The sequence below is a fragment of the Phyllostomus discolor genome, chromosome 6, assembly GCF_004126475.2.
Source record: "Phyllostomus discolor isolate MPI-MPIP mPhyDis1 chromosome 6, mPhyDis1.pri.v3, whole genome shotgun sequence".
Classification (NCBI taxonomy): domain Eukaryota; kingdom Metazoa; phylum Chordata; class Mammalia; order Chiroptera; family Phyllostomidae; genus Phyllostomus; species Phyllostomus discolor.
Genome location: NC_040908.2, coordinates 139,155,170 through 139,169,614, shown reverse-complemented (window position 1 = coordinate 139,169,614; position 14,445 = coordinate 139,155,170). Strand labels below are relative to the sequence as shown.

Sequence of the window (14,445 nt, the reverse complement as noted above, 5' to 3'; positions counted from 1 at the left end):
TGCAAATTATTTTCTCCTTGTTTATGCATATTGATGATCTCAAACTGGGTTTGAAGAGATGGATTTCTTGGAAACTGAGACTTTTGGAACTGGAAAGGACATTAGAGATCATCTACTCCAACCCCTTCGTTTTACGGTTGAGGACACGGAGCCCAGAAAAGATAGCTGACTGGCTTTGGGCAAGCTTCCTACTGAGAGGCAGAGCCAGAACCAGAAGCCAGGTCTCCTGACGTCCTGTTAGGAGCCAGGTCTCCTGATTCTTATTCCAAGGATCTTTCCATTACACACACAGTGACTCTCTATTCTTTGAGGTTGTCTTGGGCTGCTCACACTGATCAAGCTGCTTTGTAAGTGATCACATTCACCAAATAAAATGCCTTTGATGACAAGTCATGGGACCTTGGAACGTCCCTGTATAATCAGGCTATACTCTGATTAATCACCATCTCCTCTGTCTAGAACCTCACAGTTCCTCACTGGTCATACTATGAATTATAAAGTTCCTTAACATGGTCTTCTAAGCAGTGTACAATCTAGCAGCTGCAAGTGTCATTAAACTCTTCTCTTGATCTGCTCATTTGACACTAGCCTTCATTCAGTTCTTCCCAGGTACCAAACTCCTTTCTGTCCCAGCACATGCCATTCCCTGACCCAGGCTCCTCTCCCATGCTCCATCTGGCTAGAGATTCATCATATTTCAGTCCTCCATTGAAACACATATAAGCCCCCCAAGTCCTGCAATCCTTTGTCCCATGACCATCTCCTTGTTCTTACACTCTTATTTCAACCTGTATCTTTAAGTGTTTATAACAAGCCCAACTAATGAATTATGTATTCAATTACTTATTTAATGTTTCATTATCAACATCTCTAAGAACAGGCATTATGTCTGTATTTAATCACCACCTACCCACCAGTACTTACCTGTGCCTGGAACACAAAAATACAACAGTTCATATTCATGACAGCTAGTTGATGACTGTGTAACAAACCTTATTCTAAATGTGATCACCTCATTCAAATTCCCAACAATCCTTTGAGGGTGGTATTAGTATTTTACTTATGTTGTAGATGAAAAAGTTGAGGTACAGTGCATTTAGACATTCCTGTATCACAGAGCAAGTGAGAGAATTGAGATTTGAATTCAAGCATCCTGATTCCAGTGTCCATATTTTTAAACTAATACTTTATGCTTCTGCATGCTCAAATATTTGTTCAATAAATAAACTTATCCACAAAGTTGAATTAAGAGTAGCACTGAACTATATAATTAAAATAGCAATAACATACATAGTGCTTACAAAATGTCAGGGCACTTTCTAAGCAGTGCACATAATCCCACTGCAACCCTACAAAGTAGGCTCTGCTATTACTGCCACTTCACAGATGAGGAAACTGAGGCCCAGAGAGGTTAAGTAATTTGCCCAATTATCATGTTGCTAGTAAGTCGAAGTTCTGGGGTTCAAACACAGGCAGTCTACACCAAGTCTGTCCTCATATCATCTGTTCTATACTGCATACTTGTGATAGCCCATATCTAAAGACAACTCAAAGTTAAGAATACATTATTAGTGCAACAATCATTAGTGACCCTCAGAAGGACAGAAATAAAGAGGAAATCCACTTGCTTAGGTTAAGCTGACTCCATCTATGTGATGGAGATAAAAGTTCCTCCTTTGCACGGGTGAATTGCAAAAGGGGGTAGCCTCTTTCTTCCCGTGGACATAGCCCCACAGCATGGGGAAGGGTCCCCTGAACTGTCTCTGCAGCTCTGCCCTCACCCTCTGGCTGGGCACCCTTGTGGAAGGTATAACAAGGTATAACAGTTACACTGCATAGAATGGTCCAAATACTGCACACATGGTGGGAAAAGAAAGCATCCTAACCCTAACATAAAGGCTAAGAACAAAAAAGTAAAAACCCATGAAAAATCTAGAGCCTTGGTGAGCAAAAGGAAAACCTTGCTAAAACATGCTAAAGTCTTTCCAAACCTTGCTGAGATTTCAGGTGGACAGGATGCTTCTCACTAAGTTCTTTAGATTCCTCGGCTATAAAGTGGGAATAAAAACACTGACCTTGAATGATTCTTTAAGTAATAAAATAATGTTGGCAAAGTTCCTGCTGCAAATGATAAAGGACCATATAAATTATACGTTTACTCGATATTCAAACCTACTATCTTATATATCAATAAGGGTCCTTCCCTTGGATCATAAATCAAGTGTATTCTTGGTAAAAAAAAACTATTGGTGAAAATAGTGTTCCTATATATAATGATCCTTTAAATGCACATGGTTAAAATTTTATCCTATGACTATGCCCACACAATAGAAATTTAAAAAGAGACAGCTTTAGCATAAGGTAGCATTTTTCTCAGAGATGGTACTTTTAGAAGAATACCTACAAACAAAAGTGAAATGAAAAGAAAAATTTTAGTTCAAGGTTGGGTGACTCTAGTCAGCTCATTTGGACAAAGGAGAGCTATGTTTATTCTAGAGTATGGGTATTCAGCAGTTTTAGAAGGTTTGCTATAAAAGTAGGGCAGAGCACTCTCGTTTTAGAAGTCAGATTTCACAGAGTATGGCCTATGTGCAATGTCCAAAGAACAGGTCAGATTCGTCAGTGGCATAAAGGAAAAGTAAAAAATAAATCAGATCAGCATATAGATGAAATAAGTAATTCGACCACATATCAATGCAGGATATTGGAATGACTAAGCACAGTTAATGTGAGAGACATCAGGAAATTCATTTAAATTTTCCACATGCTTCAGGTTTCCCAGATGCAATACCCAAATAATGAAATCTTTCTTTCCAAGGCACTATCACATGCTTAGGTGAAGGACACTATAGGAGGAAAAAAAAATAAAAAAGCTGTTATCTTTGCTCACAAAACGAGATCTTATAACCTTACCTAATAGATTGGTTAACCACAAGGCCAGATCTTCTTTCATCGGTAGCAAATTAGCTTCATGTCTGCTGGCCAGCCATTGGCTATACTGATGCATATCAGAGAGGCCAGGTCCACTGCGTACCTTTGGGCTCAGAGCAGTGCACATTATTTATCCACTTGTAATACCTGTTTTGGAAACAAAAGAGTAATTGCTTTTTATTCAGACTTTCTTATTAAAATCTTGGTGCCAGTGACAAAGGAAGGAACCAGATCCATGGAAATGTTGATGACAGGTCAGGTTATTAATGATTAAACCCCAGGAAACACTGCTATCTTTACTGGTCCTATCACTGTTAACCAGCCACTTGGTAGAAAATAGCAGCAACCAAAGGTCAGAGAAGAATCAAACAGTAAGCGCTAAGCTTGTGCAAAACATCACATTTAAAAGAGTCAGTTTCTAAAACAAGAACCTCTACTTACTCAAAAGCAAGCAAAACTGTTGACTAAAATTTTAGTATCCAAACTGTAAACTCACATTGCATTAATTTTTGAAACAAAAATTACAGAACTTTGAAAAGTTCTGTAGATTGCTACAGAACTTTAGGACTGTGTGCCAGCAGTGACAGTATTTGCACAATTCATTACACACATATGGTCACTGCCCTTAAAATCACTTCCTATAGGATAAAGGACAGTACTTGCTTTTTTGCAGATGGCTGAGCAATCATGGATTCACAATTCAGGGAACTGGGTGGGAGACGGTAGGAAGTGCTTTCAAAGAGTCCCTACTATATTATCTTGTATTACAATTAATGAAAACAAAAACCGGAGACAATCAGTGACTTAACCAAGAATGTACAGCTAGATCACGGCACAGTCAGGTTCGAATCCGGGTCTTCATACTTTTTCCTGAATGACACATTTTACAAAATAGATTCCTCAAGAAATCGCAGTATAACCCAAGAATAACACCATTGTTCTAACAATTACTGCTGCAAGTGTTTCTTTTGTCTTACTTTGTATCTTTTCACTTTATGGGTTTTTCATCCTAGGTTTTGTTTGCAATCATCTTTCCTGTAGAAATGATTCAATATCTTACATCTACAACCCTGGCTAGGTAGCTCAGTTGGTTGGAGTGTCATCCCATATGCCGGTTCAATTCCTGGTCAGGGCACATACCTAGGTTATGGGTTTGGGGATGCATGCGGGATGCAACCAATATTTCTCTCTCCCTCTTTCTCTCTCATCATTAAAACAAATCCTCAGGTAAGGATTTAAAAAAACATTACCTTACATCTACAAAATAAAAGTTGATATCATTAACCTGGTCACCTTATGGGTATCACGGTCCCCTAGGTGGGTTGTAGAAAAGTTGAAAATATACCTGGTCTTGAACATAGCACTTTCGTGTGCATTACTTATAGGACCTAAGACTATAGAAATAACACTGAAGCAGCTAAAGTAACAAACTCATGAGTTTAACAATGTGTAGGACTCTATTATGTACACCAGTAGTGCACATGAAATAACTAAATGCATTACAGTATTACTGAACAAAATGAAAATACAACTGGCAAGAAGTAAGATTCATATGATATAATGGGGTTTACAGCTATATTTCAATAATTATATCTTTTAGTTATCAATATAAGCATATATACACTCTTGTCAGTTCTATTCTTTGAAATTTTACATAAGTCTAATTCTTTTATCACAGGACAACTTTTGTCTTTTAAAGACTGCTTTTTAAGACAAAGAAAGATATTGGTGTTCAGAAAAATGCAAAGTGTGACCATCTCCCACTCTGTTGTAGTATCAGAAAGGGCAGCTAGAGCGTAAACACCTAAAAGGTGTCATAAACATGTAACTTAAAAGCACAGATAAAAAGCACAGATTACTGCATTTCGAAACAACTATACTTTGGAGGAATTTTTTTGTGCAAAAAAATTACCACAAATTTCCTTTGAAAAGATTTTTTATAAATCTTTCTAAGTATCTCTAATGAACCAGTGCAAACAGTGCTAATATACCTTGTCATATGTTACTAAATTATCATTATAGGAACCAGAACATTACCATCACCTATTCTTTTATAGTTAATTGTCACATTATTCAGACAAAGTCCTAAAATTTTTTCCAACTCTCATCATCATACATAAGACACCTAAAACATTTTTGCCCCAATTCTTTTAAAAATAGGTCTAGTCACCGGAAAACAAAACATCTCCTTGGAACTGGTTAGGATTCCTATAGGCTAGCCAGCCTCAGAGACAAACATTTAAGTAATATTACATTTAAGCAGATGATTCATACATTTAAATAACTAATTGAAATCTTAAAAGGGTTACCTCTAAAATGCCTTTCTTCTCAAGACACAATCTCTCCCACTACTTTCCTGAAAGTGAGATGTGGTAGGTCAGTAACTTTAGCTACATCCTATTATGTGTTCTGCAACTTCCATTTAAGCATCAGAGTCCTATTCTGCTCTGTAAAAGCAAGAAGACACCTCAGATTCTTAAGCGCATTGTCCAGCAAAGAATTCATCAAGGGATAGTTTACAGTAGGCCTAATGGCGTGTAACAGTGTCAGTGAGCCAGAGGGACACAATCCTTCCCCTCAGTACTTCTGAACAGTGACGTTTTTATTTTCTTGACAGTGGCACATTTATTTCTCATGTAGTCGGTCCTGTATTTTGCCAGAAATGTGATTCAAACTATCTTCTAATATTTATAGATAATCATTAGGTAAAAACAGCAAGAGTAATGAAGCAATTTTTGTTTTGCTGTTTTGTAGATAATCAAAATTACATGCAAAGGGCAAAAAAAAACCCCACCAAAAAAACAAGAAAAGAGTTACCTTTTACCAGGAGGTAAAAGTGGGAGAAATAAGGCTTAGGGGGTAATCAACATGAAATAGAAGAGAAGTAATTAAATATATATTGACACTTGAGTGTCATGGATAGGCACTCCTCTCTTAAGTCTCTTTTGAAAAAAACTTTGGATTTTAATCCAATATGGTCCCTTTTTCATATTTTAAATCACCATGTGAGGCTCAGCTGACAGTCAGTTACTCCATTCACTACATGGATGTCTTGGAGTCAGATAATGGCAGAGACATGAATATGAACCATGGAGACGAACCCAGTTAGCAGGGGTGTGGAAGAATCGCTCCAGGGTGAAGGAGCTTCCCATTGAAATGGTTAAGCTGTGCAGATAAAAGTCACACAAATTTATATTACCGAAGATAAAAAGACCACTCCAGGATGATAACCCTTTTAAAATTTTTAACAAATGTTTAATCAAGGTGGATGAGTTGAATTAAATCACAAACAACAAACTATAACCAAAAGATCATTTTGATCTTTTGAACTCATTCAAAGGTTTTCAAAAAACCACAAGAGATGAGAAGGGGTAGCTTTTAAAGATGGGAAGTAAAATGATGAATGATTCACTAGACTTGAAGAAAGAAGTTCAAGTTTGGGAAAACAAAAACCTTTTTTTTATATACTGGATCAAAACACTGAAAGATGTTACCATTAAAATTCATATAATTAATTATGTACAAAGCTTTATAAGTGACTTTCTCAAGTACTGAACAAAGACATTCACTTTGGAAAGAGGAGTAAGAATTCAAATACTTCTATGGGTCCTCTAAACTATGGCTTCTCCGAGGTTTATGGCTCTATCTAAAAGTGGATAACTCAACCCCCTGGATTTGGAATTCAGAAAAATAAAACTTAAAGCGAAAAACATGCAGAAACTTAATACAGATTTCTTCAAAGAATGTGTGTATTTTTTTCCTTTCTTTCCATAGAAGTGATTCTGGAATAACCATTACGAATATGATGAGATGTGAATTAGCCCAAGGGAAGAAGAAAAAATTAATGACTCCGTAAGTAAAATATCATATGCTTAAAGACTCTGTTTAGTCTGTTGCTCCAGAATCCCAGCTGAAGAACTCATAGTTTTGACTCTGAAGATAAAGTATTCTTTCACACCACCTAGAGGTGTGCTCTGAATGACCAAGATGGTTTCCAGTCTATCTCTAGACTTTGTTGACATGTTATTTAAAAAATGCATTGCAATACTGCATAGAAAATACATGGAAAGGAAGAAAAATAAGAACAAAATAATAAACATTATATGATAACTGGCTGCTATGCGATTCCATTAAAAGTCCTGACTAATGATTAATTGCAATTTTAGAAATGGAATAAGAATTCATGTGGTCAAATACTAGCTCTATTACCCACTTACTTAATAGCTGTTCTATTCCAATTATACGTCATTTTCTTTTTGTACCTGAGTTCTTTAGTATATGCAATGAAGGTTAACACTTCAAATGTAATTTTGAAGATTAAATATTTGTGCCAGTGTTGGCATACATTTTAATATTCATTAAATACTAGTTAAATCTAAATTTATCACCAGAGGAAATAGGCCTTCTGTTGACTTCCATTGACTTATTTTAAAAAGAAAAGCAATTCTACAACAAAATAGGAATACTTTGTAGACCTCTAAATCACAAAGAGAGGACAAAGGCTAAAGAAGAGACATGAAAACAAAGTATTGATGAAACAAAATCATAAATATAAGAAAACTCAAAGTTTTCTTCACAGGATGATAAATGAAATGTTTTGCTCTAAAATGAATAGTTCCCATGTGTTTTTAAAGTCTTGTTAACAAATTATGCTTGGTTTTTGACACCAGGTAAAGATTGTAAGCTATTAATGAAGATAGGAGAGTGCTACACCTCTCAAAATAAATGTGATGGGCCCTGGCTGGCGTAGCTCAGTGGATTGAGCGCGGGCTGGGAACCAAAGTGTCCCAGGTTCGATTCCCAGCCAGGGCACATGCCTGGGTTGCAGGCCATAACCCCCAGCAACCGCACATTGATGTTTCTCCCTCTCTCTCTCTCTCTCTCTCTCTCTCTCTCTCTCTCTCTCTGTCTGTCTCCCTCCCTTCCCTCTCTAAAAATAAGTAAATAAAATCTTAAAAAAATAAAAAATAAAAAAAATAGATGTGATGGGATGTCATGACACACCTTCTCCACTCCCCCACCCCCACAGGCTCCCTAACTGTGACCCTTTAAAACAAAGAGTGCTAATGAACCACAGTGGGTGGGTCCCACCCTAAAGGCCACCTTTGTTCACTTCTGCACATTGACCTCACCTCTGCCTGGCCAGGTTTGTGTGCTCTGGGAGTGAAACAATGGAGAAACAGTTTATAGGCCAGTAACACTATCTTTTAAAAAGTTAAAACGAATAAATAAGTACCCTAAGCCAAACACCCTCCCAAAATCTTAAAGGAGAAAATGGTATCTTTCAAGCTAGACTCGATGGATTAATGACGAAGGATGGCTCTTTCTCCATTCCGACTTCTTTATTCCTGTGGGATTCATTTTGGCTAACCAATAATATCTCTACAATGCTACATATTCTCAACCAATGTCATGAATGCAAAATCTTAACCTAAGGGTCTAATCAGAAAATTAAAGCTCAAAATTTAATCATAAAAGCAATTCTAGATCTTGTAAACGGACCTCTACTCCTGGCTGAGAGGAGCAACTTGTCCACAAATCAAAGAAGCACCAAACATAAAGTCAAAAACAACACACATGACTAGTTTTCCTAATTATGTAATAAAATCTTCAAATTCAAATGGACAAAAGATTTACTTAGTCAAATTCCTGGCTCTTCATAAATCTTTGGAGGCCTAAAATATCTTGTCCAAAGTAACAAGGCTACGTAGCCACAGAGCCATTACAAATACCCTACTCAGCCTCTTGGTGCCCAATATTAGGAAATGCTAACTCTCTTCCAAGAATCTTTCTCATCCTGGAGCCCCATGATGATTTGTTCTGAACCAAATAATGATACACCTGCAATAATAATTCCTTCTTAAATCACAACCAAAAAATTAAGACTGAGTGGAAACTGATTTCTTATATTTTTATGACATTAGCATTTTTCCCTTTTTTCTTTTAACTATATTGTACTAGACCACTCTTCCAAGCAATTTAGTATAAGTTTCTGAACCCCTCCAAGACAGATACATAATTTGAATAGTAAACCATCTGAAAATCATAACTCAACTAGAATATTTAAGGACTTCCATCAAAATTGCATCTAGGTTGATTAGGTAAAATGTCATGAGATTTTGAGGGGGGCGGTTATATGTTTGGAATGCAATGATTTTCTGTTTTATTTAACTATAATGTAGCTGGGAGCTAACAGGTTTCTACTTTCTACTGAAATATATAGACATGTATCTATCTCATGTAAGGGGAGAGCATTAGCAAAAACTCAATTGAAGTGACCGTGAAAATGTTTAAGACAAAAATTACACAAGCGTTTTACTCATTTTGACAAGTGATATGTTCTACCTGCACTCCAGTCTTCTCTAGCCAGAAAACACTGAGTAGAAAACCTTGATAGGTGCTCAGGAGAAAATTAAAAGGCAACAACAGCAACAACAACAAAATACACAGTGGTATCCTATTTGTGCCTCCATATCAAAACCACAGAGATACCAAAATAGCCTTAACATCTGCTGCAATTTTAACAAATGTAACCAAGTCCCTCTGCAAACACATTGTTAGAGCCTCCTTTTCTGGTTTCAACCAAGGTTAAGTCTGGCCTTCCAAAGGCTCCAAATATCTATAATACAGGCTTGAAGCAAAATTCTGAAATCATGCATCACATATTTAGGATTAATACAAGACCTGACATTTCATCATCCCTGAAAGTTTAAGTTTTAACTAAGATTCCTTAACAAGATGCTAGAAAACTCAGGGGCAACCATATGACCTTTTGCACCAGGGGAAATAAATTTTGCCATGTGAATTTATTTCCCAGTAAAGAAGAGACCATATCACACAAGTATGGTGTTTAGCCCTAAAGTAGAGAAGCTTAACGTTTAGTAGCATACAGGCTGAAATCCAAGCTACCTTTCAGTTTCAGAGCCCACTCACAGAGCTATGTGGGAAGCCTACAATGTCCCATGCCTCAGACATTCCTTACCTTCTCTTAGGCAGTCAGAACCAGGACGCCCATGTTGGAGAGGACCACCACAGCCACCACCTCCCCCTACACGGTTAGGGGGGAGCATTCCTGGAGAAGGAGCTCATTGATCCATTTCAAAGACAGGCTGGGCACACTAGATCCCAGCTGCAGTTAATCAGTGTCCACACTGCTAAGTGGTTGGGGGAAAGAAGCAATGAGCACAAGGGCTCGTTCTCAGCCTTGCCTCTGTGAATCTCAGGGGATAGGTGGGGAGGAAAGGTGGACTTCCCCTGCCTGGCTGGCACATCCGACCTGCCTGAGCCTTTATTTTAACACTAGGAGGCCAAATGGGTGTTCCTGTGCACAAGCAGATCGTATTTCCTCTGCATAAGATCTCCCATACACAACTGATCTAGCCTTGTTGGAAAGGGCTCTTGGGGAGAAGGTGGAGTTTACAAGAGGGACAGAAAAGGTTTGCAAATCTTGATTGTAAGAGAATAAAGATGAAGGAGGTGAGAGGAGGAAGATGAAGAAGGTGGGGAGGGTAATTGTTTTAATTTCCAAAAAGTTAACTGGAGGAAAGCACTGAGTAACCCACCCCCACCTCCAACTGTACTAGAACGTTAAAAGCAGTAAAAACCTGCTTTTGCTCTCTCTCCCTTCAAGACAGTAAAACTTGGGATGGCTGGACTAGGTTAATGCCAATCTCCTTTACTAGGCTGATAAAGCTTAATTTTGCCAAAATAATTAATGCCTTTAAAACAAAGTTGGCTCCTCTGCTTCCCAAACAATTTCAGATTCCAAAACCCTGCTCTTTGGACTCAAAAGGAACAATACTAGGCAAAAATATTCCCCAAAGGGGGTTTATTCACAGGCTAGCATTTCCTTGTTCACGTAAAAGGGAAAAAAAAAAAGTTTAACTCTGTCAAACTCATCAATTGAAAAATTGGGTATCACCCCAAATCACTCGAGTCACCCTTCTTCCTCCCATCCTGGCCTCCTGACTCAAGTAAAACATTCAGGATCAGTCCATTAAGACCACCCCCACCCTGCTCCCTTCTCCCCAATAACAGCATGCATCACAACGACCTGGTGCACAATGAGTAAGTGTGCATTTATAATCGTTGTGCTAATTAGAAATCCTCACTTCGGTCCCTGGTTGGCTGAGCCGCCCCAGCGGGCTTTTCGCGCCGCGGTCACTTGGACTGTTCCACAATAGGGATGAAGAACACATGGTCCTGTCCAGTGAATCAGAGAGGAACCCACTGCAGTGACCACCCCTCAGCGCCAGAGCCCGTCCAGCAGTCCGTGGCTCTTCACCCTGGCTAGCCCAGTCCCCCGGGTTATTTTTAAAGACCTCCCCCAGCCCCGTGGCCCCCCGTGCCCACGCAGGCAGGGGCTCCCGCGACCCCGCGCTGCAGAGCGCGCACGCTGCGGCGGAGTTGGCGGAGAGCTGCGACCGCGCGGCCGCCTAGCTCACCCCCGAGTCCGGAGCTGGCTGCTGGCGGCTCTCAGAGGCCCCGGGGCTCCCGGCTCGGCTCCTGCAGCGTCTCGGGCCAGGCCCCCTCCCGGAGCAGGTCCTGCAGCAGCAGCTCTCCGCACCCCACCAGCCCGGCGGCAGAGGCAGCAGCTACAGCCGCACTGCCCCTCTTCATACTTCTCTGATGGCTCCTCTTGGTGCTGTTTGGGAAAACGATTTTTCCCGCTGCCAGAAACAGATTTCCTACATTTCATCAGTCCACATAGACCGAGCGGAAGTAAAATGCTTACTTTTTTTCTGGTGGACGGCAAACGCAATTGACACTGATTTACCCTTCAAACGGGGAGAGATTGTATTACAAGCCCTTGGCAGCGATTCCGAGGTTAGGGCCCAGCTCCAGCCCCTTCCTTGACCCCCAAACACTAACCTAAGAGGGAGAGGGCCGGGGGTGGGGAGGGGATCATATTTAACTCCAGGGTTTTAACACAGTCAATGGCTTTAGCACAATATTAAAATGGGGTGTTGGAAAAGCTTTGCTTTCCTGGCCAGTGATTTTGCAGACTCAGAAGCATGAGCTTTCCAGTAACTTCAGCCCCTTTTCGTTCCAAATTGAACAATTTGATTTCTTACACTTCTCTTTAAATATCAGATTTTAGAAGAGGCTACACTTTGGGCTGTTTTCGCTTTGCAAAAGGAAATACAATCCCACCCTTCCTTCTCTCAGCCTCAGCACAGCATTATGTTGAATGTCACAGACAATTTTCTCCAACTGTTGTTTATTAGTCCGTGTAGTCTGAGACGAAAAGTCTTGCCAGGGCCTGGACAGATGTTCGAGTCTGCTTCACCGCTGATGTATAGGTGACCTCCTGCTGTGAGTGTCCTAACCACCTCAGGCCACTGCTTTCCCTGGCTGGAGACCAAAAGTACTACACTTGGTTGTTGTTTTGTGTTCACGGTCATCAGTGTCGCGTGTATCTCCATCCCATGTCTGCGATGGCGGTGGCGCAGGTATTCTGATCCTCTCACGGGTCCCGTTGTTTAAGTGGTGATTAACTGCTCCCACCCCATCCTCCCCGCTCTCCCCCAAATAGAAACTACCCATAGATCTACAACTGCAAAGTGATGTGGATAATTTTAGATGGAATTAAAGGATGTGTGTTGCATTTATTACCGCCTTCATCTGGAAGTGGTTATTTGATCCCAAACATCGAGACATTGCGTAGGTTACTTGCTTGTAGCAGTACAACAATGAAGAAGGGGACAAAACAGAGTGCAAAGTTTGGCCCACTGACCCCTAAGCCTTTTATTTTCGTTCCATTTGGTGGGGTAGCTGTCAGTTCCATGCCTTTGCTTGGCTTCCCAAAAGAGGCAAAAAGGAGCCTCCTCATTTTAAGGACAGCAGCATTATCAAAAGGCCTATAGTACTGTTTGGATACACATAAACATCAGCAAGTCATACGGAACAGGTTACTGATGAATTTGAGGAAATGATTCTGAATAAAAAAAAAATGTATCAAACAGTAACCATATCTGAGTATTCCTAGAGCCCTGACAAAGTATCGTGAGTTTCTGAACTTGTATAATTTGAGTAAAAAGTCAAACGTTTATGATAATTTTTCATGATCCAACCTCATCAGCCAATGAAGTATCCTCAGGGTTCAGAAGAAGAGTGCAAAATACCTAACACCTTTGATTTTCAAAATCTTATATCCTATTTCTTTCCAGATGTAAATATTCTTGTCACATTGTTTCATATTGATGTTATAAAAAATAAAGTGTAAATCCATGTTTTTGTTGGTTCAGGAACAATGCAAAATCCATTTGGGGAAAATAAGGAGCCTTACAGCGGCACTGGGAAAGCATAATCATTCAAGTTACTCACCCAATGCCCCTTCCTTCCAGGAATTTGTAGTTACGAATTATACATCAGATCCTCTGTCCTTTTAGCAAAGGTAGAAAAGAAAGTGCTAGGAGAAATATGCCCTTTCTCCCTAAGCACCGGAGAGTTGGGCTGACTATCTTTTGATAACAAAGCAAAAGTAATACAAAAGATTTCTGAAAAGGCATCAAAATATTGTTTTAATTGATTTTTTTCAGAATTTGTAACAATACCCACTTGATTTTTATGGTGTATTGTTCAAAGTCAAATTTCTATTTATCTATTCCAATCAGTCACCAACACATTTGTCTGATATCTTTTTGTCCAAGAAAGTTCTTGCTTTGGTCTCTCTCACCCTAAACATGTTCATCTTAGGAAACCATGGTCCAGCCCTTCTCAGAACCAAAGTGAAGGTAATGGAAACAAATGCCTCTCCTATTGGGGTGAAAAAGGCCTACACACGTTCTTCAAACTCAACAGCATAAAAGAGAAAAGCCAAACCAGATTTAAAGAAAACATGGTTTAGTTTTTCTTTTTATCACTTAAATATTAAAGTCCAGAGGACCTTAATATTGAAAGTCTCTAGGTTACTCTGTTTTGGGCATTCTACATCTTCAACATTGTCTTGAATATAAACTGTGCCTTTTCTTTAAAAAATATACATATCTTCTTATATTCTTATATTCCTAAGTAGCTTCAAAAGGGCTATTAAATATGGCATGTGGTTGCCTTAGAAGTAAGCGATAATAACAATACAGAAAGCAGTTAAAAACCTGCCCTGGTGCTGGATAAATATATGAAGCAATGTAATAAGTGAAAACACTTATTTACTTTTTATAGAAATACTTTACCGGTGATATAAAATATGCTTATCTTTTTCTATCTACCATATTGGATCCTAATCTAGGCCTTGAATTAATATATATTGAACTATTTTAAAATACCAAACAGAAGGATTTTATAGGTCCTAGTATGATAATTACACATACTGTTAGGGTTAAAAAGTAAATGGTAATATTTTTCATCACCATTCATATACAACACTACAAAGAATAAATTAAATGAGAGAGATTTCACGTGAAAGTTCAAGGTTTACTCTCATTTTGATATGCAACTTAAAAACTCTATATTTGCCCTGGCTGGTGTAGCTCAGTGGATTGAGCGCGGGCTGTGAACCAAAGCATTGCAGGT

The 14,445-nt window shown here is 39.1% G+C and overlaps 1 protein-coding gene across 7 annotated transcripts in view; it reads right to left on the bottom strand.

The window, feature by feature from the left end:
- GAS2 (growth arrest specific 2) overlaps positions 1–11,769 on the bottom strand; it is a 115,078-nt gene extending 103,309 nt beyond the window's left edge. The window contains exons 1-2 of one of the 7 annotated variants that reach the window (XM_036029149.1): positions 11,668–11,769; positions 2,914–3,078 (exon numbers count right to left, since the gene is read on the bottom strand). In XM_036029149.1, the coding sequence (XP_035885042.1) occupies positions 2,914–3,058 (145 nt within the window). In that variant the 5' untranslated portion in view covers positions 3,059–3,078; positions 11,668–11,769. The other 6 variants (XM_036029147.1, XM_036029148.1, XM_028515720.2 and 3 more) reach the window with 6 other exon arrangements.
- Between the last annotated feature and the right edge of the window lie 2,676 nt (positions 11,770–14,445).